We start from the raw sequence: 22,955 nt of genomic DNA on the forward strand, positions 1-22,955 counted from the left end.
ACACCCTTTTATAAACAGCAATGTGTGACTGCGTGGGGTTGAAATAATTTCAAATGGATTATAATCCCTCAAATGGAAATTTTCTTCTGTATTGCTGACCATAACTGCAAAATACAGAACAAACAGAAAGTTCACTGAAACCTCTTCATTTACTTTGTGTTGACAGCTACCGGCGCTTCAATTCACAGTTTGCGCTTTAACTGCTAGTTAAAGCTAAGTGGGCGTCATGTTGAGTTGGCAGCCAATCACCCTCGCTGCGTCTGCCTCTTGTCATCTTCTTTAGCAGCACCCTTGCCTTTTCTCCCAAGTATCATCGATATAATTTTAGGTGTCGGGAGCTCATTATCCTTTTAGCTATTTTGGTGCAGGACAGTTGGAGATGAATTGAAGCGCCCACCCCCCACCGCCCTTCCGCTTTGCACGCACACACACGTTTGTATATAAATTTTGTGCGCGTATAATGACTCCTTTGCCATACAGCGATAGGATAGGTGATCACAGTGAAGGGGCGGGGTCGTACCCTCCAGCGGGACCAGACAAGCTGTTGGATCGCAACAAAAATAAACTGCTCACACATTTTATATATCCAGTGCACACAATTTGTATGTACTGTGTGTATTGGAAAGCGCCAGCCCCAACCTAAAGTTTCCAAGGACACCGCTTCACTTCAATAACAAAGTTGTGGCATAATGCAGTGTACTTCAATTGCACACTTTTGTACAAATACATGAGCCACATTAAGATATTTAACTTTTTCACTCGAGCTCACCAATGTAATCACACACATACACATACAAACTCACACACACAGTGGACACAATAGGATTCAGGTCGTTAGCAAGAATGAATTTAAGGCACACTCGTTAATATTGATGATATTAATATTGGAGAACGAGACGAAAGGTTGCCGTTTTCTAAAATCGTAACCAATATAAGCGAGTTAAATATTTGACTACACTTAATCAGGTCCACAATGTACCCACCAAATTGTAGCTTCACTTTTTTTTTTCTTTTGCTGACTAAAAATTGTGATGTCACATAATTCAATGACTTTGGCTGATGCGCTGTGCACGTCTCGCCAAACGGGCTGATTAAACAGTGCTGCGGTGTCATTACGACTCTGCTGAGTAAACTCCTCTTAGTTTTCTTTGTTTGATTGGAAATAAATCCGAAGCCTTTTTGGGAAGTCTACGAACACATATTCATATTCATCTCCGCTAGTTATTTAGTTAGCGATATGATAAGCTGTTGGCATCGCACAGTTGAAGCATGTTCTCTCTGTGTCTATGTCGGTGAATAAGAGCGGGTGTCGAGGAGGAGCTCATCTCTTGCATAAATGATGAAGGCCTGATAAATATTTCAAGTGCGCCTCTTTGCTTTCTTCTCTGTTTATTCTGAGCTCAAACTCACCTGGAGGCTGTTTGCCAAAGAATAGTTATTTTCATTTGACCCGGCATAGAAATTTTAAATTGCAAAAATGATTCATTAGGAGTTGTGGGATTTTATTGCACCTGCGGTTTGCGTGATCAGCAGTTGATGCACAGATCTTGCGAGGGGCAGCTAGCAGGCCGGGTAAAAGCCTGAAGGAAGGTATTCAACAGTGAGCATGCTGTTTCGGAACACGATGGCCGAGCAAAATACAACCGAGCCCGAATGGGTTCGCAACCTCCGCCTTTGTTGCGGATGCAAAAATTGGAGGCGGTAAGATGACCTCGGTTTGGAAACAACTGGTCGTATTTGAGTTTGGTGTGCTTTTATCTGCATGTGCTGGTGGATGGGAGGTTGGGAAGAATGCATTTGCCACATTGTGTGCTTGGGTATTTGTACTTCTCTATGCACATGCCACATTGTGTGTGTGTGTGTGTGTGTGTGTGTGTGTGTGTGTGTGCGTGTGTGCACGTGTTTGGCAGTGCAAGTTTAATAAGGTCTAGAGTCTGCTCTGTGCCATGGGGACTCACAGCTTTAAGAGATGGGCTTACCTCAGAATGAAACCAATCTGTTTAGCCCGCTCTTCTCTCCCCAAACTGCTCCATTTTCTCTGTCTATAAAGTTTAATGACATTTTCCTTCCGGCACCCCTTATGCCATGTCAAGTACCTTCAGATGCTGCCATTCAACCTAGAATGTCACGGAGTGTATGTGTTCAGTTAGAAAGAGACCTCTAAAGGCACAAGCAAACACTTAGGCGTCCACAACGCATCCCTTGCGGTGAAAGCAGCAAGGATTAGGAATGGGCATTTGAAGGAATGAGTAATTACGTGCATTTTATTTCAAAGGTCATAAGTATGTTTTATTTATAGAAGAAATTGTATTCCAACAAGTGCCTGAGCCTTGGCGCTAAACCTGGTCGCACAAGGCTGCTTTAACGAATGCAAAGTAACAACCTACTGATTCTTGAGAAGTCATGTGAAAATGTTGCCAACAACAAACTCTTGACCTCAGTTCATGTTTTGACGTATCTGGCTGACTGGTTGGCCATTGAACGAGCTGGACCTGAATTTTTCCTGCAGAGTAGTCGACGCTTCCCTTGCTTGAAGACCTGGCAACTTGGCAATATTAAATCAAAAATACAAATCAAGCTAACATGATTGTCAAACTGTCGAGGTTAAAAAAAAAAAAATCAAAACCTCCTAACATCCAGTGGATGTTTGTTTTAAATTGAACTTGGTGTGAGTAGCAGCTGGCCCCAGCAGAGCGATGGGAAATGACACAAAAATGAGTCACTCCAAATGGTTTCCTTTCCATTGATGTTTGATATTTTACGTGACTATATTTGTACCGTAGAACACAATGAGCAAACTAAATCTTGAACAGAACTCCAACCAGGCAAACACCAAATGGCTCGTCAGTCTGCCATCATCGCTTGATAAGATGTTCCCTCTTTGCTGGAAGGACAGAGTAACACTTCCAGTCAGTTTACCCTCCATCGCTGTCTGTTTAGAAGTCGACTTGCCTGCCAGCAGTGTCTCAGGATTGTGTCCAAACATAATCACGATATTAGCTCGATCCTTATTTATGTGTCCCTACGCCTACCAGTTCTGCTCGCTCTCTTGCTCCCCACTCTATGCTGTTAGACACACATCTCTCTCTCTCGCCCTTCTGCGCAACCCAATTACATATGCATCCATCCTTCCCACTCCACACATTTCCAATCTTCCCTGGTTAGCTACAACAAACATTACATTTACATATTGATTCCGTAGTTTTAGTCAATGTAAATATGCTGTCATTACTGTAAATTTGAGCTTCTGTTAGCATAAGCTCGCCCAGATCTGCTCAGATTAAGACTGTGATTGCATAATTAATGTGTATGCTACATATTAATTCCCCATCCTTGTCTTTCCCCCAAGTCTTCCTCTCTCCTTGGGTTCTGAGCCCTGATTAAGTGTCTGCTTCGGCCCTTAAGCCTCCCATTGATATTCAATCGCACAGACCCAGCGTTTGCTCAAAACGCTACTTAACCTCGCAGCTTATTGTAAATGAAGCTTCCAAAAGTTGATTCCTTACCGCCGCCTCCTTCACGTGAAGCATACAAAGTGTCTGCTTTTTGCGTTGTGGCTATCGCTGACAAAATTCTTTGCCTGGGCCCAACTGAATATGGAAAATAACAACTTCCTACTTAAACCTGAATATGGTATGAAAATACACGCATTTTATTTTTTATTTTTCATTATTATTAAATGCATATATGTGAATTTAAAGTTTGGTCAAGTCTAAAATGCAGTTGATCTGCTGTACATTTATATAAACTATTTGAAGTCAGCTTTTGGTCTTGTGGTTGAGGTTGTGATGACTGCCATCCGTGGTTCTTTTCGTCAAAGGTGGATGGTTATCAAATTGAGCTGATTCAAGGACACCATGCTGTTACTGTGGAACCCGCTGTGCTGAGGCTTGTTTAGACATAACCTGTGAAGTGGGTGACGAGCCCCCAGAGGACAGAGGAGGCGCCCACCCTCCTCTGGCGCAGGAAAATATCACTTCGGAACATGTTTAAGCTTGCCTTTTATGTGTTGCGCTTAGTTCGATCATCTTTGACCACTTCCTTTTACCTGCGTCAATGGTATTCCACACAATATTACAAACTCAACGGATGGGACATGGAGAATCTGTGGCGGGATGGGCTGTGCGTGGGTGAAATAAATATATCTTGGTTATTTTATTTATTTAAAAAAAAAAAAAAAGAGGAATCTCTTTTTTGAAAAAAAAAAAAAAAAAAACAGCTCTTATTTATTTTTAAAGTTAAAAAATTATCAAAATTAAATATTTTAAACCAAATCGCACTGCAGCATACAACTGGCTAAAACTCTGCAGAAAGAAATGCAAGTGAAATGCATTTGTGATGCTTTGCTAACCTCTGTTGGCATATGGCACAATACGTGTTTGCTAAATGACTCAGTGAATGTTTTCTCAGTGGTGTTCTGATTTTCTTACCTCTTCTATAGCAATAGCCATGCTTGTGGAGTCACAAAATTTGACGTATTCCTTCTTTTGGTTCGTTGGCAAGTGGCAGTGGAACAGATTTGTTTTTGGACGGTTCTTCCCAGCTACCGTAATTTGCCTTAGCTTACATGCAATGGTATTTTGACCAGCTCTGTCAATTCTAAACCGTTTCCAGGCTGGGGACGTCTTGCTATTATTATATCATTCGCTGAGACTACTCCATATTTGCTCCATTTAAAAAAAATGTTGTGTTCTAATTTACGTGACTGAATACTGCCCGCTTATTCACTGAATGAGGACTTTCATCACCTCCTCCCCCTCCTTTGCCGTCGATGCCTCTGCTCGGTTCTCATTTTGAGACAGTACTAATAATAATGTAAATTTGCACATCGATAAAACAATGTTCACAATATCGTTGGCAATATATATCTTTGACCCTAAGTATGAAGTTCGCTCAACTTGGAAGCAGCTGTTCTAGTTTGTCACGCATCTAATTATCTGATTGGGGGATACAATGACATTGGGTTTTTTTTACGCGTCAATCTTCTATGTGCATTATTTTATTCTATTCAACCCCAAAGTGTTCCTTTCTCCATTTCTCTCTCTCTTGTCTCGCTCTTTGTCAAGTTCTCTCCCAGACTCGCTTAACCAGAACTTCCTTCTGGTCATCAGTCACCATGAGGCCCAGAGGGACTACAGCCTCAACTTTCCAGGATCTAGAACCATACAAGAGGTAAGTGGAAACAGGGCACACGCGCATAGACACATCCACGCCTACACATAGGATCAGTAGATCCTTATAAATATGCACCGTCGCATGTATGGACTCCTGCATACGTAATATTCGGGTGCTCTGGTTTCCCATCACGCAGCTTCCCTTCCATTTGCTGAACATTGCTAGTCTATCTCAACCATCGATTCATTATTCATCACAAATGATCACATTTCCAAGTACATAATTACTCTCGCAGCTGGGGCCCGATGTCACCCCCTCTTTTTCTCCTCCACCCTCCCAGTAAAAGGACTTTTACTCTCAAAAGTCTTAGCACTCAAGGACGGTTGAACATTGTTTCATTTGAACATAAGATTTTTTTTTTTTACCTGTAACTGAAGAAAAAAAAACTTTTTAATATCCAATGGAAATAGCTCTCAAATTCTACTTTTAAAAAGCTATGATTGACACTGTCAGGTGTGTTTTTATTCTCCGGTATGTTAATGATTGTGGTGGTTGGCACTGGTCTAGAATTATACTTAATTAAACTCATGCTAATCTCTAGATATGAACATTGAAGATATTTAAATTGAAAATGAAGGCGGTATTTGTCAGCAATGTGGAGTTTCCACACTCACGCTGACATCAGATAATGATCCTGTTAACCACACGCAAACACTTGTGTTGGAGCATAAAAGTATTTATTGTTATCGTTGCAGCATAATGTGAATTTATTTTTTGTAGCCGACCTCTTCTTGATGACTCTCAGTGGGTTCTAACGAAAAAATGCATGGGTTGATATTTTTGCTTTTTCTAAAAAAAAAAAGGCTTACTTTTACTTACTTTTCACTGAACTATTTCTAGTAAGAACCATGTAATAACAATATTTAACTTCTTTAACTCTCTCTTCCAATTTGCTGAGTTTTTTTTAAACTAATTATTCACTCTCCAGTCACAATGGGAAGTTACTGCTTGCTCACTGCTGCCACCAGTGCACAGGGTCTTGCTCCTCCGTAAGTGTGAAGACCATACTGATAATAATCAGGCTGCGTGCAGGGTTTGTAATGGTGCTAATTGACCAGATTAGTATAACCAGCTTCTGAACTGGAAGGAGGCATCTTGCCTCCCTGGTTTCTTGGCTTTCTCCTTATTTGCACTGTCCTATTCCTCCTCCTCTTGTCATCATCTTCTCAGCCAGATGGTTTTGATGAGCACCCACTGTGAACCTTAAGTGTTTCTACTGGGATTACAAACACTGGGGAGGGTTCCCCGTGGTGAGGGAGGGGGGCAACCATGGTTCCAGAAAGTAGACTAAGGACTGTCGGCATGGTGGGGGTGCCGTAAGAGGCTGTAGGAAACCAACCAGGGACAATGTGGGCTTTAACGGGCCTCCATGTTGTGGTCGTTCCCTTACGCATGCTTGTCTTTAAGCATCTCGGCGACCCCTGTAGAGAAAATGAGGCCCAGAACTTTAACCTGAATAGATTTGGATTCTGCCCACCCTATGTTGACCGCGCCTTTTACGTATTTACTCTCTTGCACAGGACCATGATGATGAATTGAATAATGTTGTCACTACGTAGGGACTTAGTGACAAGCTCCATTTGCAAGTCACCAATAACCAACAAAGTCCGTAGCAGTACTGTATTTTAATGACTATTATTAATAGTGCCAATATCAATGAACGGGTCTATTTAAAATAAATAAATAAAAAAAAAATCATAAGACTCACTGGTTTAATTGGTGCATTGTTTTTATGAAGCATTGCATCTTAAACAGATTATTCTAATGGTACCTTGTATGCTCAAAACATTAAGAAGTGCCGTGTGTCTCACTTGCTTTTGTAGCAGCTGAGGCATTAGGCTAGTAGTTCTAGTTGTGTGTGTGTGGCGCCTGCTTGATGCGAATAAGAAGGCAAACGTGAATGCTAGAATAAGTAGTAAGGAATTACCTTGTTTACCTCTCAGTCACACTGACCGCAATGATATTGTCCCACATTGCAATTATTGAAGAGATTGTTAACTGATTGCATCTCAACTCAATTGAGGCAAAATGGAATTCACTACTTGACTGTAACCTAAAGGTGAAATTGAGTCTTTTAATTTACGCTCTGAAGAGAAATAGGATGTAGCTGTGGCATGTCATGCAATCATTTACGAATGTCGAAACGACCTTGGCATTGACACGGATTTCAGAAGATCACATTAAAAAAAACAAAAAAAATGAATGTGATCAAATGGCTATCCATGGATAAATCCATCCATTTTCTATAACACTTATCTGTTAAGGGTTGCCAGGAACTGGAGTTTAATGTCGCGGATGACTGAGCAAAAGTTGCGCTACATTTCTACTACTACTGGTCACCAGTCAGTCACCGGGTAAACGACGAACAACCAACCATTCACGTCGTCACTGAGTGGGAACTGAACCCACTCTGCCTGCACCCAAGTCAGGCGAGTGGACCGCTACGCCATCAGTAACTCTGCCATCCGGGCTGTGGAGTGTATTTGTGCTCCTACTAGGACTTGAGTGTGCAACAAAGAAGTAACACCATATTCAACCAACCTGGCTCCCCTTTCTGTTCATACTGTGTCTAGTCACAGACATATGGACTCCACTACAGAGCACCCTTCTCTTGCTGCTTCCTCTTTTGTCCCACTGAAAACTAGCTGATGCTCCCGCTTGTGCATATCAATAGGGACAGTCCTGTCATCTTGTTTGTCTTTGCACAAGGCTCTGGCTTTGCCTTGTGGCTCTTAGAGATCTGGCCTTGCCCCTCCTATTCTGCGCCTTCATTCTCCATGTGTCTCCCAGTGTCCCATCTCTAACTTCTTTCTTCTCTGGGTCCGGAGGACAGGGCTGGGTACACTCTGATTGGCATTACTAGACAAGAGTGTGGGGGTAAGTAGCTGGCTAGCATGTGAGCTAAGCTGTAGAGCAAATGTTTGCCAGGGAAGTAGCGGGTAGAATAGAGATGGCTGCCGGGCTCAGAGGTGTCCGTGACTAGACCCGTTGTCCTGGGGATTTCCCTCCTCTGCTGCCCCCCCGGGGTTGGGCCTGAGGCCCATCCGTGTTTCGCAGCTGGGAGCCATATAGGAACCAAAAGATGACAAGTCTCCTGAGCTGAGAAAAGGAAGGGCGGCTGAAATAAAGGAATGAAAGACATCTGGTGCCTTGGGGAGATGAAGAAAGGGAGCACGAGGGAGAAAGCTTGTGACTGTTTAATGGAAACTCTTTGATTCGCTTCCAGGCGGGGATTACAGGCAATTGGCATTTACAATGATCGGATCATTAATTTTGCTGTGAGAAGCATTGCCCTGTCGCTCAGCACCCAAGCCAGGCAGGCCAGTGTTCTTGATGAGTCTTAGAACGCCACAAATTGAAATGGTGTGACCGTAAATACATTCGCCCCTTTAGCTCTGGTATTTTCGACTCCATCCTTGTTTTTATTTAGAATCGTCTACTGTAACTCTCCTGCAATATTTGGCACCATGCCTTGCTCACAACAATGCGAAGGAAGTCATATTTTTTTTCTTATGGATAAATGTCAAAATGCAATTCTATTTTGACATATTTATCACTAAGAAAAAAATAATCACCAGTTCAATTACCGGTATGGAAGACAGGGGGCAGCATTAGACAGTATTGCTGCTGTATTGTATTGGTCAGTGCTCCTGGCTAAATGCGGTCGTTAAAGCTCAGTAAGGTACTGCAACTTGTTTAAATACTTGAGAGGTGTTGTTAGTCGAGCACAGCATGCAGTGTAGTCTCGCGTTGTATAAAGTTGAGACTTAAAATGTCATCTACGGGCAGTTTATGTAGGCGGGATGGTCCATTGCGTTGCCGTGTTCTCCTTCCACAAAGGGAGCAGCTTGTCCTCTACTTTCAATTTGTGTCTCTACTCTCCTCCGTCCCCACCTCTCACCTTCACTCTCTCTGTGGTGGGCATTAGTTTGTTGTTTCTCTCAGGCTGCTTTAACCTCTGACAGCCGTCTCTTCATTACTAGTGTTTATGCCTCTCCTTTCCTCCCTTTAGCCCTCTTCTCATAGAGTGGCTAGGCGGTCAGGCAAATCCCTGTAGTGCGGCTGGTCAAACATAGATATTACACTCTGTAATAACACTGGCCACCCGCTCTGACCCCGAGCCCTCCATCCTGGCTATGACTTCTCTTCATGAGGATCGGCTCAAAGCAGTTTGGTGAGGGCTTTACAACTGACAGACAAAAGGTGGATTGTGCCACTCATTTATTATTTTTGTTTTCTTTTTTTCTAATTCTCTAAGGTGCCTGGCCCAATGCAAAGTTCATCAGTTGTAATATTAGCATTGTGGAAAAAAAACTTCCTTTTATTAATGCTAATTTTGACTGACACTTTATTATGTGTGACTTTTAATGGCATAGCTCTCAATATTGACGCAGTGGCATTGTACACCGCTGCAAACTACAGTGACTTTAATAAACCTTGTTGAAAACAAAACAACCCTGAGCTATTCAAATCTTTTTTAAGTCTTCATATCGGATTGGATTTTATTAGATTGTGCTCGTGGTCTTAATGTTGTTGCCAGCTGATGTCTGTCTGCTACCCTCGGAGAAATGTTACCCCCGTAGTCTTCGCAATGCAATGTTTCCAGCCGCATGCTCGACATTGACATTGACGTTGTGTTTGCAGCGTTCTTTTAGTTTCCACTTGCATGACCAGCAGCCCTTCATATGCTCGGGGATCCATCTCTCCTCGGTACTTTTTACAAAGACAGGATTTGACCTGTGGGCTCTGCCCTACAATGGGCAGTTTTCTCAGCATCAATGTCCAGCCCCGCGGGCCCAAAAACTGCGGCACTCGCTAAACAAATGTCGCAGAATCCACGGCTGCCAGCGCTCAGACGCCGGTGGGCTTTGATCACCTTTCGGCTGGCGCACATCAGGCTGGCGTTAGGCCTTTAAACCAACAATGTGCTGGACGCTGCAGCGCGGCACCCTTTGGGCCGGGCGCTGCTGGCTGCTAACTGTTTAAAAGCATGGAATGTTATTAAGTGATGCAGATACCGCATGCGCGCCTGAATGGAGGCAGAGAAATACTGTTCATTTCAGAACGTGGGGCTGTTGATACTGGGCATTAGCTATGGCATCTGAGGAATGCTAAAAACACTGCCCCCCCTTTTTTTTTCTTCTTGTTGTGGCTTCATCCTTTGGCTCTAAGGCTTCATTCACTGCCTCCTTTCTTGTTTTCTTGCACCCTAAATTCAGGATTCTTTGATGCGAGACTGTATTGTATTTATTAATTACTCTTAAAAAAGGTGATATTGCAGATTCTTCGATTACTATCACTGTATATAAATGCAGTCGCATTAGTTGCTGTGTATGTAGGCTCCTAGTATACAATACTTCTATTGCTTCTGTTTGCAGGTGAAGAGGAACGTGTCAGACCTAACCAACATCCCAGTACGTCACCAACAGTGGGAAGGATGGCCCGCATCAGCATCTGACGACTCGGTAAGAAGCCACTGAAATGGACTTTTTGACCAACACGTTTTGTGCAGTCGTTGGACTGTGCACTTCTTACAGCTTAGGATAGAAACACCTATTGCTTTGACTTGTGTTTATCTATGAATGGATTAATATGGTCTGAGATTTTATATTCGCAAAGGGCCCTTTATGTGTGGATAACCTCGTTAAGAAAAAAAGTTAATCCATAACGGTTCCCTTATTTTAACATATACGGGCGGCCAGCGCTCTTGTGCCCAAATCCAAGACTGTGGTCTTAAGTAAGTGGAATTAAGATTGCAGCCCATGGTTCACCACAATGGCATCATAATACTTGCAAAATGCATCGTAACAGTGCCAGGCGAAAGCCATCTGTCAGAAGCTAATTAAGATGTCAAAGACGGCTCCTATCCTGTGCCCTCTTTCTGTGGACATTATAGCTCAGATCATTGAGTCCCACTGACCTCACTCATCCCGAGGTCGCCCGTCCCGTCCATTCATCCTCCACACAGTCAAGCTGATCAGAAGTAGAACCTTGAGGAACCTCTGACCCCTTTTGTCTTACCCACTCTTTGACAGCGTATGTGTTCCCATGCTAATTGTAAGGGATGGTTTCTCGTGCTACCCTGTGGAGCCGCTGTGCGCATATTCTGAGGTTCACCCTGAGCTAACGTTTTTCTTTTAGAGCTATGTGATTGTTGTTTAGTTTGAAGAATTGGTGTTGACTTCTTCCTTTTTTTTTCAACCTCCAGCTGTATTTGCAAGGGCAACTTAACTATACTTTCAGTTTGGATTGAAGTTGTTTCTTTGAAAAATAAATATCTATACAGTAGTGTGCAAAGTTTTAAGCAGGGTGCTGACTTTATTTTAATAACCCATTATTTTTAGTCCGACAAAAGTAGAGAAAAGAATCAAAGTAACCAAGCAAAGTCAGACATTCCTTGTAAATTATGGTTCAACAGAATTACTTTAAAAAGCAAGGTTGTGAAAGAGGCCCGGTCGGACTAAAAAGATGATACTGTGAAGCTAATATTTTGTTGTGCAACTTTTTGAGGCAATCACTGAAATCAAACAATTTTTGTGACTCTCAGTGAGGATACTCCGTACCTGTCACCCCCCCCTAAATAAAAGATAAACATTGGATATGTTGTCGACCAAAAAATGCGGCATGGGTGCAGAAAAAAAACAAAAACGTAAAAAGAAATTTGGAGGAAAAAAAACAAGAGAAGCAAATTCACGAGTGTTGAACCACGAGTATGAGGGTGTCCACTCTCGTCCAGTGTTTTGCTCTTAGTCATTCTTGAGTGCTTTTAAGATGTGTGTTTTGAGTCACGAGTCATCCTGTTGCAAAACCCTTCACCCCCGCTCGTAGTTTTGGGTATGATGGCCATTGCAACCTATCGAGGCATCCCAGGTCTGTTCACCACCTGGATGAGGCGATATTAAAAAGCAGAGCGACAGAAGTGTAATAATGGCCTCTGCTTCAGCCTCAGCCCCCTTTATTGAAACGTCTGACGGTATTAACAGAGAAAGCCTGGGACTTGGCTGGCCAAGCAGGTGGGTAGGGAGCCAGTGTTAGTGTCTAGCTCATTAGCCCAGTCTCATCTCTCGGGGTTTGGGCCAATAAACATAGCAGCCCGGAGGCCCTAGATTACGTTTCGCTGCACACACCAGTTTGCCTTCATTGGAATCGATTACCACTTAAGTCTACTTCCTCTCTTTAATTGTGTTATATTACTGTGTTTATCTGCTTGCATTTAGATTCGTGTGTATTTGCTTTTGCAATTATTCGTGTTACATGCTGTGTCGAGGGTTGAATATCGAACTCCAATCCAACAGATATGTGTCTGTAACATCAACTGACAAGTACAGTGGAAACTTCAAAGTTTGACACCCAACCCTCGAGTTGCCTTGTAAGAGATGTTTTGGGAATAATATAAAGGGAATTCATTTATTCTGGACTCAGACTTTATAATCACATAAAACCTTTAAATGTACCGCCAGTGTTTTAAGTAACAACCCGACACGCGTCGATTTACGATTACACCAACTTTGACTACAAGCCTGAGCGTACTTTTTTTTAATCTTTTTAATCGTTTGCTTTGTCATGTGAGCTGAAATTTGAGTGACAAGCAAGCGTTACGTACGTCGTTGTGAGAGATGAGTTTACTGTTATATGCATTTATCGTGCACTGAGTATTATAACATCTTTCAAGTTTATTTTACGAGCCCTCTTTTGAAGGGTAAACAGCTTCCTCACCTATTTTTAAAGACTGTAGTAGAAAAGATGTCTAACAAATTAGAACATACAAAAAACTCGAGTGGTCCTGGCTGCACACTTAACAGGACACGTTTCAAATAAAGCTCGCAGTCTGTCAACAATTTTCAATCGAAAAATTAATCCCTACCGAGGAATTAAATGAAACCGGTGTGTCTTCAAATTTTTTGTTTCTCTCCACTCGTGCAAGCAATTGCTATCGTCATTGCAAATGTGAGCTGCAAAAGCAAAAAAGCTAATTAATACTGTGGTATCACTCATCTAGTACTGAGCAGCCAGACTTATTTTTTTTTTATTTGCCATCACTGATACTTTTTTCTGAAAAAAAAAAAAAAGCTCAATGTTGTGAGTGAACGTTTCACAAGACTCGCTGACAGCTTGTTGTTTTGAACTGGAATTTTGGTTGACACCTAAATTTTACCACATTTAGAATTTGGAGTTTCCACTGTAATGTAGTGCAAAGATTTTTAACCACAGCAAGTGGCAGTGCATTTGCCAGCGTTAAATCTGTAATTTCAATACTCCGTCTTGGTCCATTCGACATGAACTCGTTTTTTCTAAGTTGTTCTTCTGAGGTAAGAAAGCGGCTTTGCAGTTATGCTGTATTTCTTAAGTGCAGGAAATGAGTTTGTCCGGGAGAAATTCTCACATTTTTGAGGAACGAGCTTTGTTAAGCGTTGCGTCACCTTGGTACTGTCTACTCAAAGTGTTTCATTGTTTATTGTTCTCCAAGTTATTCAAGGTTCCAAGGAACCTTGAAATTAGATCAGGATGGATAATGCTCATATGTCACCGGACAACAGTTTATTCAGTGTGTTATTGTATGTGCTTTTCTGCTCCAGTTACCTTGTGGAGACTTTTCCGAGCAGGCCTCATGAGTGGTTATGATTGGCAGTGCTTCCGCTATACCTGTAGGAGTGATTGGCAGGATCCTTTTATTACATCCCCTCATCCTCTCAAGCCCTCAACCCCCTCTACAACACATCCTTCCTGCAGGCCTGTAATTGCTGACATTTATGTAGTGTTTCATGGTGTTTGCTAATGTATTAATGCTGCAGAGCCCGAGAGATGCCTCGCCTTGTAGGCCAGCCCCTCTCTCCATTTCCCAGCTGGCATTAATGGAATCCTCCTCTACCTGACAGTGGCCTATGAAATCACAGTTTTATTGTTTGGAGGTAGTGCTGGGGCTTTGGTTTCCATAACAACACAGCTGAGTTGTAAGCTCGGGAGACCCTTCCCTCATTCGATTGTCTGCCTTCAGGTGACATTCAGCTTCAAGTTCCGTCTGTTGCCTTTTTCCATTTTTTTTTCTTCCCTCGTTAAAAAGCCCTTCATGTATTTTTGCCATGTAGAGCAAAATAATATTCATGATCTTAGTCGTAGCTTTAAAGGCGCAATGGAGCCAACGCCTCACCGTTGAATGTAACTTTTGAACCACACCTCATCGGTTTCATCCACTTCAACAATGACATTTCGTCATGTGGCCCCTCTTCTGTACTCGTCCCATCCAAGAAATAGCGGAATAACTGGAACTCGGGTTACCATCAGCACAGCTGTCAGCAGTAATTATCTCACAACTGCCAGGCTCCCTATTCCAAACATTGTGTACATAAGAAAAAAATGAAACAGAATGAAGGGAGAAAAGGAAAGATAGAAACGGGGAAAAGAGTGCAAAGGGAGTGAGGTAACAGGAGTGGGGGGGGGGGGATTTGGCATTCTTTTCCTGTATCGGCCACTGAATGCTTGGACCCTCAATGCAAGTGTTAATTAAAAGAATCCAAAAAAGAGGAGCCAGATCCTTTTGTGAGGAGATGTGGGAGAGGCCAATTTGTGAGGTGGCTATGGGGGGGTTAACCTCGTCACCCCATCCTCTCATGCCCTGCGGTGCTTCAGCCTTGTTTCCACATTTTACCACTGAGCCTTCAAGCTGCACTTGTGTACCTCAACATTGGGAGCAGCCACGAGGTCAAAGCGAGGAAGAGGAATGAGAGGCTCCCCGCTCCCAATTTTCCAACCCTCCCCTCCTTGCATCCATGTCAGCCCCCCCGCATCCCCTAAAATAAGCCCGCAGGCTGTTTTGGACAGGGGAAGTGATCAACTTTATTTATACACTTATGAGGCACTCAGACCAAAGCCCCTTATTGTGAGCAGTGTGAGTAAAGGGTTTATGGAGATCCTCTCGACGCTGTTAAGATTCTCACGTTTGATTGCCACTCGATGGGGGGAACTTGGCAGAATAGTTGGGCCCTTCTCCTCACATGCTTAAGACTCTCACCAAGTATGTGTTTGTCCGTCTCAACACCTCTTGCCCCCACTTGTAGTTCACCTCTCAAATCAGACTCGTGGCCTCCTTCATTTTGTCCTTTTTTTTTCATTCGTTTCTCATTTCTACTCTTCATAGTGACAAATTCTTTTCCATCACTGTAGGCTTTGAGAAATATGAATTGCACGTTTACTTAATGCCTAGGCCCAGAGTGCTCACCAAGGTGGAGTTAAGTTACATGAGCAAATATGAGCCAATCCAGTTAAGTGTTCGTCGTTGGTGTTCCCGTGGTGTGACGCTCACACTCAAGTACACTCAGCACAAATTGGTAATACGCAAGAAACACAATCAGTTTTGTCTTTTATCCGCCTATGTTTACGCCTGGCACACACTACACAGCAGTCAGCTTCAGTCACGTGGGAGTTATTTTTGTTGAAAAGTTTTAGACCACTTATGTGTGAAGCAACTTCATGTACTGCTGACTTTACCCAAAAGTGTATTTTTGAGACATAAAATAAGATGACTAAACATATATTAAATATTTACATCATCAATGTTATTTGCGCTATTTTGCCCCATAGAGACTTTGGAGAGCTACACAATAATAGATCCATGCAACAGTGTTAAATATTTTGAGTTTTTAAATGAAAAAAAAATATATATATATTTTTTTTGATAAATGCAAAATTATACTTGACAGCAAATTGGTACAGTAGGTCTTGCCTTACTTGAACTGAATTTAAAAACTTGAAAAAGGACTGCCTCTCTTAAAAACCTCTTTAGTATCCTTACATTATTAGAGTAATTGCTTTTATTGTATTTTCTGTCATGTTTGTAAATATTACTGTACATTGCGAATTGTGAAGAAAATCAAAAGTCAAATTGAAATCGAAATATCTCCAAATAAATCACAATACCATTTGTTTTCCTCATCGAGGACACCGCAAAACAGACAAAAAGTTTAATGTAGCTGACACGGTCGAGTGGCCATTGTGTTCTGTTTTGCCATAGAAGTGTAGACCTGCATGAAGAAGCACTCTCTCTCGAAGAGAGACGCACACTCCCTGCGGTCTGTGCAGGCCTTTTCAGACTCAATTGGCGTTGCATGTAATCGTGTCCTGATTCAAGCACGTCCAGCTGCTCTTTGTGTCCCCGAACAGATCACAGCACCTCTGCAGGGGACGAGCAACTCCTCTGCCTCTTTTCTCCTCCCCCCCTCCCTTCGCCCAGCCTGCGTGCCCTGACTCAGTCCTGTTTTTTAGAAGTTCACTCTCCCAGAAAAAGAGTCTGCATCTGGGCTTTCTGTATTCACTTTCTCTTTCACAATTAGCACATGTCAGTGAATATAATGTTGTATCGTTAGGACAATGGTGTCATTCAGGTTGCGCGAGATGGCAAGATAGCACTGCCAATCATGCTGTTAATGGGTTTTGTTGACGGCAATTAAGATGTTATCTTGTTGAGGAAATATTGACTCCGATTTTTTTTCTCTTGTTTCCCCACATGGTTATTTGACGGCAATTTATCTCCAATCACATCGCTTTTTAAAAGCAGGTGTCTTTGGTATCGCTGTGCTTTGTACGCATCATATTGTTGATGTCCCTCGGGCTTTTGCCTGCAGATAGCTTTTGTAATGAGTCCCCACTGCATTCTGACATTTTCAGTCTTGACTTTGGATTTGCCAGCTCATTAGTTTGTAGTTTTCAATGTCTATGTTATTTCATTAAAAAGGGTTTAGGTTTTTATTACCTTTTGTATCACCTCTGGTTGTTTTTTTTTTTTTTTCCTTTTTGCGTATATTTGTCAGTTCTGCATTTGATCCATCGGTCAAAGTTGGAACGAAAACTGTTAATCAACCTAGAACGTTTAATAACAACAGAGGAGTAAGGAAGACAAAGGACTTAAATTTTTTTTGTCTCGCGACTAGAGCGAGACAGAAATGTGCCCAATTACAAACTCCTTCCGTTTTGAAGCACATCCTTCCGCTACATGCTGGTACATAAATCATCATCACCAAGTTCTTATGAATGAACTACCATCTCATTTACAATTGGTCAAAGTCGGAGGTGCAAGAAATGTGAGAGACTGGAATGAAAACATGCGAACATATTGTGTTCCATATAAACATGAAACTTAACTTTCTACAAGTTGCTGCTTGGTATTTGTCACAATTGGCATATACAATTTGAATCAGTTATACGCAATCATTATCTCTATTTCATCAACATCACACAACAAAACATTCTTAGTAATAACAGCAAGGTTCCTAGTTGGGAAATAATTGTTTACCTAAATCCCCCTCTTCCTTCCAGTATGCAGTATATAATAAAGTTTCTTTCATGAAGACCACTGTTGGCATTGTCGCTAGTTACTTTTCTCAAGGAAAGGCACTAGAGGGGTTGGAAAAAGTTGCTAATTGTCACAACAGTGTTGGGAACTTGACAACACTCAAGACGCAAGTCGACATGCTTTCTCGCTTGTCCCTCATATCGTACCGCATATATTGTGCTTTATTTTGACTTCACCAGGGCTAGTCTAAGGTGTCAATGATTATTTCCTTCCTTAGATAACGCTAGCTGCCTCTGGAATCAACTATCCCTGCCATCACCTCACTGTTTGTCGAAGGTCCTCACCAGCCAATGCCCAAGAGCCCACAGAAGAGGTATTTAGATTTGCACACACATATGCAGCCAGGGGAACTCTGCGCTCCTCCATATATATTTATATTAGGGCTGTCAAAATTAAAGCGTTAACTCAGGTGATTAATCCAATTTTTTTTTTTAACTCAGTTAAATATTTTAACTTAACTCAGTTTGATTTACTTAAAAAAAATTTTGTATACTTTGCAAATATTGTGCCATATTAGCTGTACATCTTTAGCACGCCGCATAACAAAACAACTTGCAAAACCAACACCCCTGGAATGTGGCACTTGTGGGCAGTTTTGAGAAATGTTTTGAAGAAAAATGCCAGAAAAGATGTCTCCATTTATATCGGATTCAAGAATGAAAGAAAGCTATCAGAACAGTCTTTGAATTAAATATGCTTCATATTTGGTGATTTTGCACCAATTCCAAGATGTTCAAGTAAATACGTGTTACAAGCTTCGAAAAAAAATAGTTGTTGAAAAATGTGTGTGATTAATCGCAATTAATCTGGAATTTTTTGTGATTAATTTAAAAAAAACAATCACTTGACAGCACTAATATATATATATATATATATGGTAACAAGATGACATTTGCTCAAATGAGTCATTTACATTCACAGTGCGCAGATGTCCACATGATTAGCGACAGCGAAGGGGATGATTTTGAGGACGCTTCTGAGTTTGGAGTGGATGATTCAGAGATGTTCGGAACGGGCTCCTCCAGCTGTCGGAAAACGCCTATGAGTATGTACTGGACCGTTGTTATGTGGTTTCAGCAGAACCCTGTTGTCGCTGTTATCGTGCTCAATCCTACGGCTGACCATGCAATTAATTTTGCCCGTGCAGTGCCAGAGAATACTGAGAATGAAGCCGATGCCTTACTGCACTTTACTGCTGAATTTTCCTCAAGGTGAGCTCAGCAGTGTGTCTTCTATATGAACACCATGTACTTGAAAGCCACAGAATGTTAGCCTGTAACACGTTTATTTACTGTGTGTGTTTCCTGCAGGTATGGCGAAAACCACCCAATGTTCTTCATTGGGTCTTTGGAGGCAGCGGCTCAAGAATCCTTCTATGGCAAAGCCAGAGAAGTAAGTGAACCAACTGATTTTGGCATTTTCAAGTGGCTCCATACATAGAACATTTCCATTGATGATAACAACAATAATAATAAATGTGTACCCTGCCTGCTAACTTGCAACCCTAACGAGGATAATCGGCATTGAAAATGAATGTTTGGAGAATACATTGAAACAATGGTCTTTTGTTTTCCCCAAGAAATAAAAAATAAAGTGGCATCAAGCTTGCGAGTGTTTACACACGTGGCCAATGTAGTCTTTTTTTTTTTTTTAAGATTTATTTGAGGTGGCAAAAGGGTGTAATGTTGTTCGCCAGTTATCCGCAAACAGTTTTAATAGTCGCAACATTTTCTTGTCGCTATAATATTTTGACCCTGTTCAAAATTTCTTTGCGGCACAAATAACTTTTTGCATCGTCTTTGCAATCTTTTGTCAACTCGAACCCTGATGACAAATCAACATTTGCTACATGTGCAAACACTCACAAACCTTCGTTACTCAGTGACACTGTGAGGCTTTAGGTGCGAGTCTCTACTGCTTTGCGTTTATTCTTTGATGCTGGCTAAATAGATCTCCTTTGACTTATGCCAATCTCATGATGTTTTGTCTTCCCACAGTTTTTTTTCTTTCCAATTTGAGTAAAATTCCAAATTTTCTAACCCAGTTACATTTTAATGAGCAACTATATTTTGATTTCCAAAACATATTTTTAAATTTATATACAGCATTTGCGTTTTCATTTCATATCATCTTAATTTCAACATTGTGTCTTGAGCTTCTTTTTTTTCTGGGCCTAAGACAACACAGAGAACAAACAGACACTGGGCAAGATATTATTCGCAAATGTCAAGGGACATACTACATTTCTCACCGTCACAGTTGGTGGGATTGTTGAAACATAAAAGACAGTATGACAAGTCATTTCTGGATCTTGGTTGGTTTCTCCTTCACGTACCGTTGACTGCAGACTGGTTTATCATTGTTTTTGAGAATAGTCAGACAGGTCTTTTAACTTGCATCAGTGTATTTCTCCAAGTATGTGTGTTAAAAATTGTTGCTTGAAGCCTCATTGTCAATTCCACTGTGTGCTGTCATCTATTGACACTACCGTTGCAGTTGCACATTCACACTAAACAGCTCAGGTATTTTTATTGTAAAGAACAGACGTACAGCAGAGCTACGCAATCCGTGGCCGATTTGCAGTTAATGGAAATATTTTTAGAACGTCACATTTGCCAAACATAGACAAGTGTGACTGACAAAGACGATGGGATTCATTTAAGTTTCACAGTACAGTATTTACTCTTATTTTGCACCCTGTTTCGTGTTGTGAGGCTCTGTAGCTACGTTGATTATTATTTCACCAAAACCCTAGCTGCAGAGGTTTATTTATAAATGTCCACTTTTCCCCCTTGTGTTTTTCACCTTTTGTCCTTTTAAGGAAGCACGTATCAACTGACAGCTTGTGTGGATTACACTCTCATTAGACTGCGAGGACACAGCAAGATGTTAGGGGAGTTCATATCACCCGGTACACAGTGAGAAAACACTCAGATGGGCAGAAAGAGAAACTTGGAGATGGAGCAATCAGTCGGAGAGGACGGAAGTAAATATGGTGACAGTGGAGGATTGAGACAAAAGGGAAAAAAAATCAGGAGAATCTTAACGTTTCATCTGCTTCTCAGCTGATCCCTTCTCCTAAGCCGGTACAATATGGCCGCCTTCTCCCTGGTGTTCACCCTCTCTGTACTGTACTCACAAGCACACGGGGGCAAAACCATTTTCACTGTTTTTTGTTTTAGTCCGGGGGAAGCTTGATTTTAGCCTGCCAACTGTGCTGCGGTTAGAGTGGCTTTGGAGACGATGGATATGTGCAAAGAACTTTGGAGGAAAACAGAAGCTTTTTGAGCTGCTCTTTGTTTGTCCCGTTTTGTCGCAACCATCCAAGATGCCAGGCCATAAAACGTCCGTATGTGGGCGGTTGTATCGGCACTTTTGCCATCTGTCCGATTGTCCCAAGTCCCTGCCGCCATTTTGTGCCCCGGTCGCAGAAAGAACTTCCTTCATTAAGGCCATATTGAACCGAACTGGAAATTCACAATGGGATTATAAACGAGCGGAATCAGTGGCACTCTCTCAAATCCTGCGAGAGGCTAATCACGAAGCAAAACACTACATTTGATGAAGTGTTTCTGAAGATGTGTGCTTAATGCAAGCGCATGGCTGTTGAGATGCACTCAATCTATCCTTAATGAAAATGCTTTGGGCCGCTGAGCTGAGCTGAGCCCTCTTGGGGATCAGCGGTTAGTCAGAGCGAACAGAGAGATAGGCCACCCATCACTAACCACGATCCTTGCTAAATCCACATCAACGCAGCGGTTAATCACTCTAACCCCTCTCTCCTCTGACCGCCACTCCTCCGCTGTCTGCCACACACAAAGACACATCAAAATTCATAGCTCGCTGGAGTGGGGAGTTGAGGGATTTATCACTGCCAAGTATCCGCTTTAGAATCCGGCAATAGCCTTTTCAGAGTCAAGAGCAAAGAGCACAACCAAGATGGCATCTGGCATCTTGATGCATGCATACATACACAAGAGGTAGAGCTCTGAATCACAAGCCACACTGTCTTGGTTCAATGAGTGAACTTATAAGAGTCACCGTATAATAAATAGGCCTCAGCTACCTGAAATGTATGAGTAATAAAGACTTTTTAAAGAAGCCATCTTAATTCTAAGCGTGAAATCCAAACCAGTAAGATTAGTTAAACCGCTGAGATTTAGAGCTTAAAAGTTGACGATGTTTCCGTTTGTCCGACGTGAGATGTTTTCAGCAAGCCTCCTGTGTGGCTGGTCATTGATCTCAAATGTGTTTTCCCGGAGTGTCTGCAAGGTCATGAGATCAGTCATTTGATCTCTTCATTTTGAAGTGTTTGCTTTTCCAGACCGAGCTGCCATCTGTATTACAATCACTATCTGCTCTTTGCTGTCATTCCCACTGCGTCCCTTAGTGTTCTTTAAAAATCCAGCATCAAGCGCTGGCAGTTGGTTAAGAAGTTATTAAATACCCCTAAAAACTTGCCAAACACCTGATTCTTATCTGTTGCCATTTATACACCATCCACATTTTTTTTAAAAAGCCGCTGTTCTTGCCACATGGTAGAGGATGATTTATCCCTATATATATTTTAGTGTCTGGCAAGTGTCAGCGGTATTAGCAGAATAATCCAACCCAGCCTGTGCTGTTCGATAAGTAACGGCCACCTGTTATGACTACCCATGTTATTTTTCAGTAATTGTCAGCCATGTCAAAGCTTGTCCAACAATTGTAATATTGATTTAATTTCCCCTTTCCTGGTCAGAAGGTCGTAAGGCACAGCATTCTTTGAATGCAGTTTAAAGGTTAATTTTGAGGACATCTATTGACACACGTATATACAATTTAATATTCAATATGGGAAAAGTCTCAAAACAGAATGTCCTTTCTCACAGAGATCCCGCAAAATTCATATATTAATGTCTTAGAAGAAAGTCCAGCATTTGGCCGCTTTTTTTTTTTCATGTAGAAACAATCAGAATGTTATATTGCTGCAACTGTGTACACTTTCACACGTGTGACAACTTTAATTATGCTTTCTCGATGTATTGGTTTCATATTAAAGTTATTTATTTATTTTTTATTATTTGGTTCACTCATTCTCGTTCGTAGTTGACCTAAAGACGTTTGTAGCGTTCTGTAGTCGCTTACAATGTACTTTAATACAGAATGCATCAACTCAATGTTGGGTTGGTTGGGATAATAATGGAAATGTAGTCAATTTAACCTTGGTATTTGGGTAGCCTTTAATATATTCAATTGAATTGAATTAGAATACAATAGATAGTCGCTATTCATTTTCTTGTAAAAAAAAAAATGGACTTTGTACCAAATGTCAACAGCTCAGTTACTATCAATATCTCGAGGAAGTGTAACATCGCTTCTTTCTGTTAAACCTGTAGATAACGCGCACACACACAAAGCAAGCTCAGATTTAGGTGAGCAGGTGTGAAGAAAG

At 41.7% G+C, this 22,955-nt stretch overlaps 1 protein-coding gene across 1 annotated transcript in view; it reads left to right on the top strand.

Moving 5' to 3' along the window:
• Positions 1-22,955, top strand: part of faf1 (Fas (TNFRSF6) associated factor 1) — a 49,846-nt gene that overhangs the window by 6,909 nt on the left and 19,982 nt on the right. Inside the window, exons 7-12 of the mRNA XM_088312733.1 lie at positions 5,067-5,172; positions 10,554-10,640; positions 17,739-17,834; positions 18,443-18,566; positions 18,669-18,732; positions 18,832-18,913. Coding sequence (XP_088168859.1) covers positions 5,067-5,172; positions 10,554-10,640; positions 17,739-17,834; positions 18,443-18,566; positions 18,669-18,732; positions 18,832-18,913 — 559 coding nt within the window. The remainder of the gene's footprint in view (positions 1-5,066; positions 5,173-10,553; positions 10,641-17,738; positions 17,835-18,442; positions 18,567-18,668; positions 18,733-18,831; positions 18,914-22,955) is intronic.

This window comes from Idiotropiscis lumnitzeri, chromosome 13 (genome assembly GCF_059441095.1).
Source record: "Idiotropiscis lumnitzeri isolate Australia: NSW breed Sydney's pygmy pipehorse chromosome 13, RoL_Ilum_1.0, whole genome shotgun sequence".
Taxonomy (NCBI): domain Eukaryota; kingdom Metazoa; phylum Chordata; class Actinopteri; order Syngnathiformes; family Syngnathidae; genus Idiotropiscis; species Idiotropiscis lumnitzeri.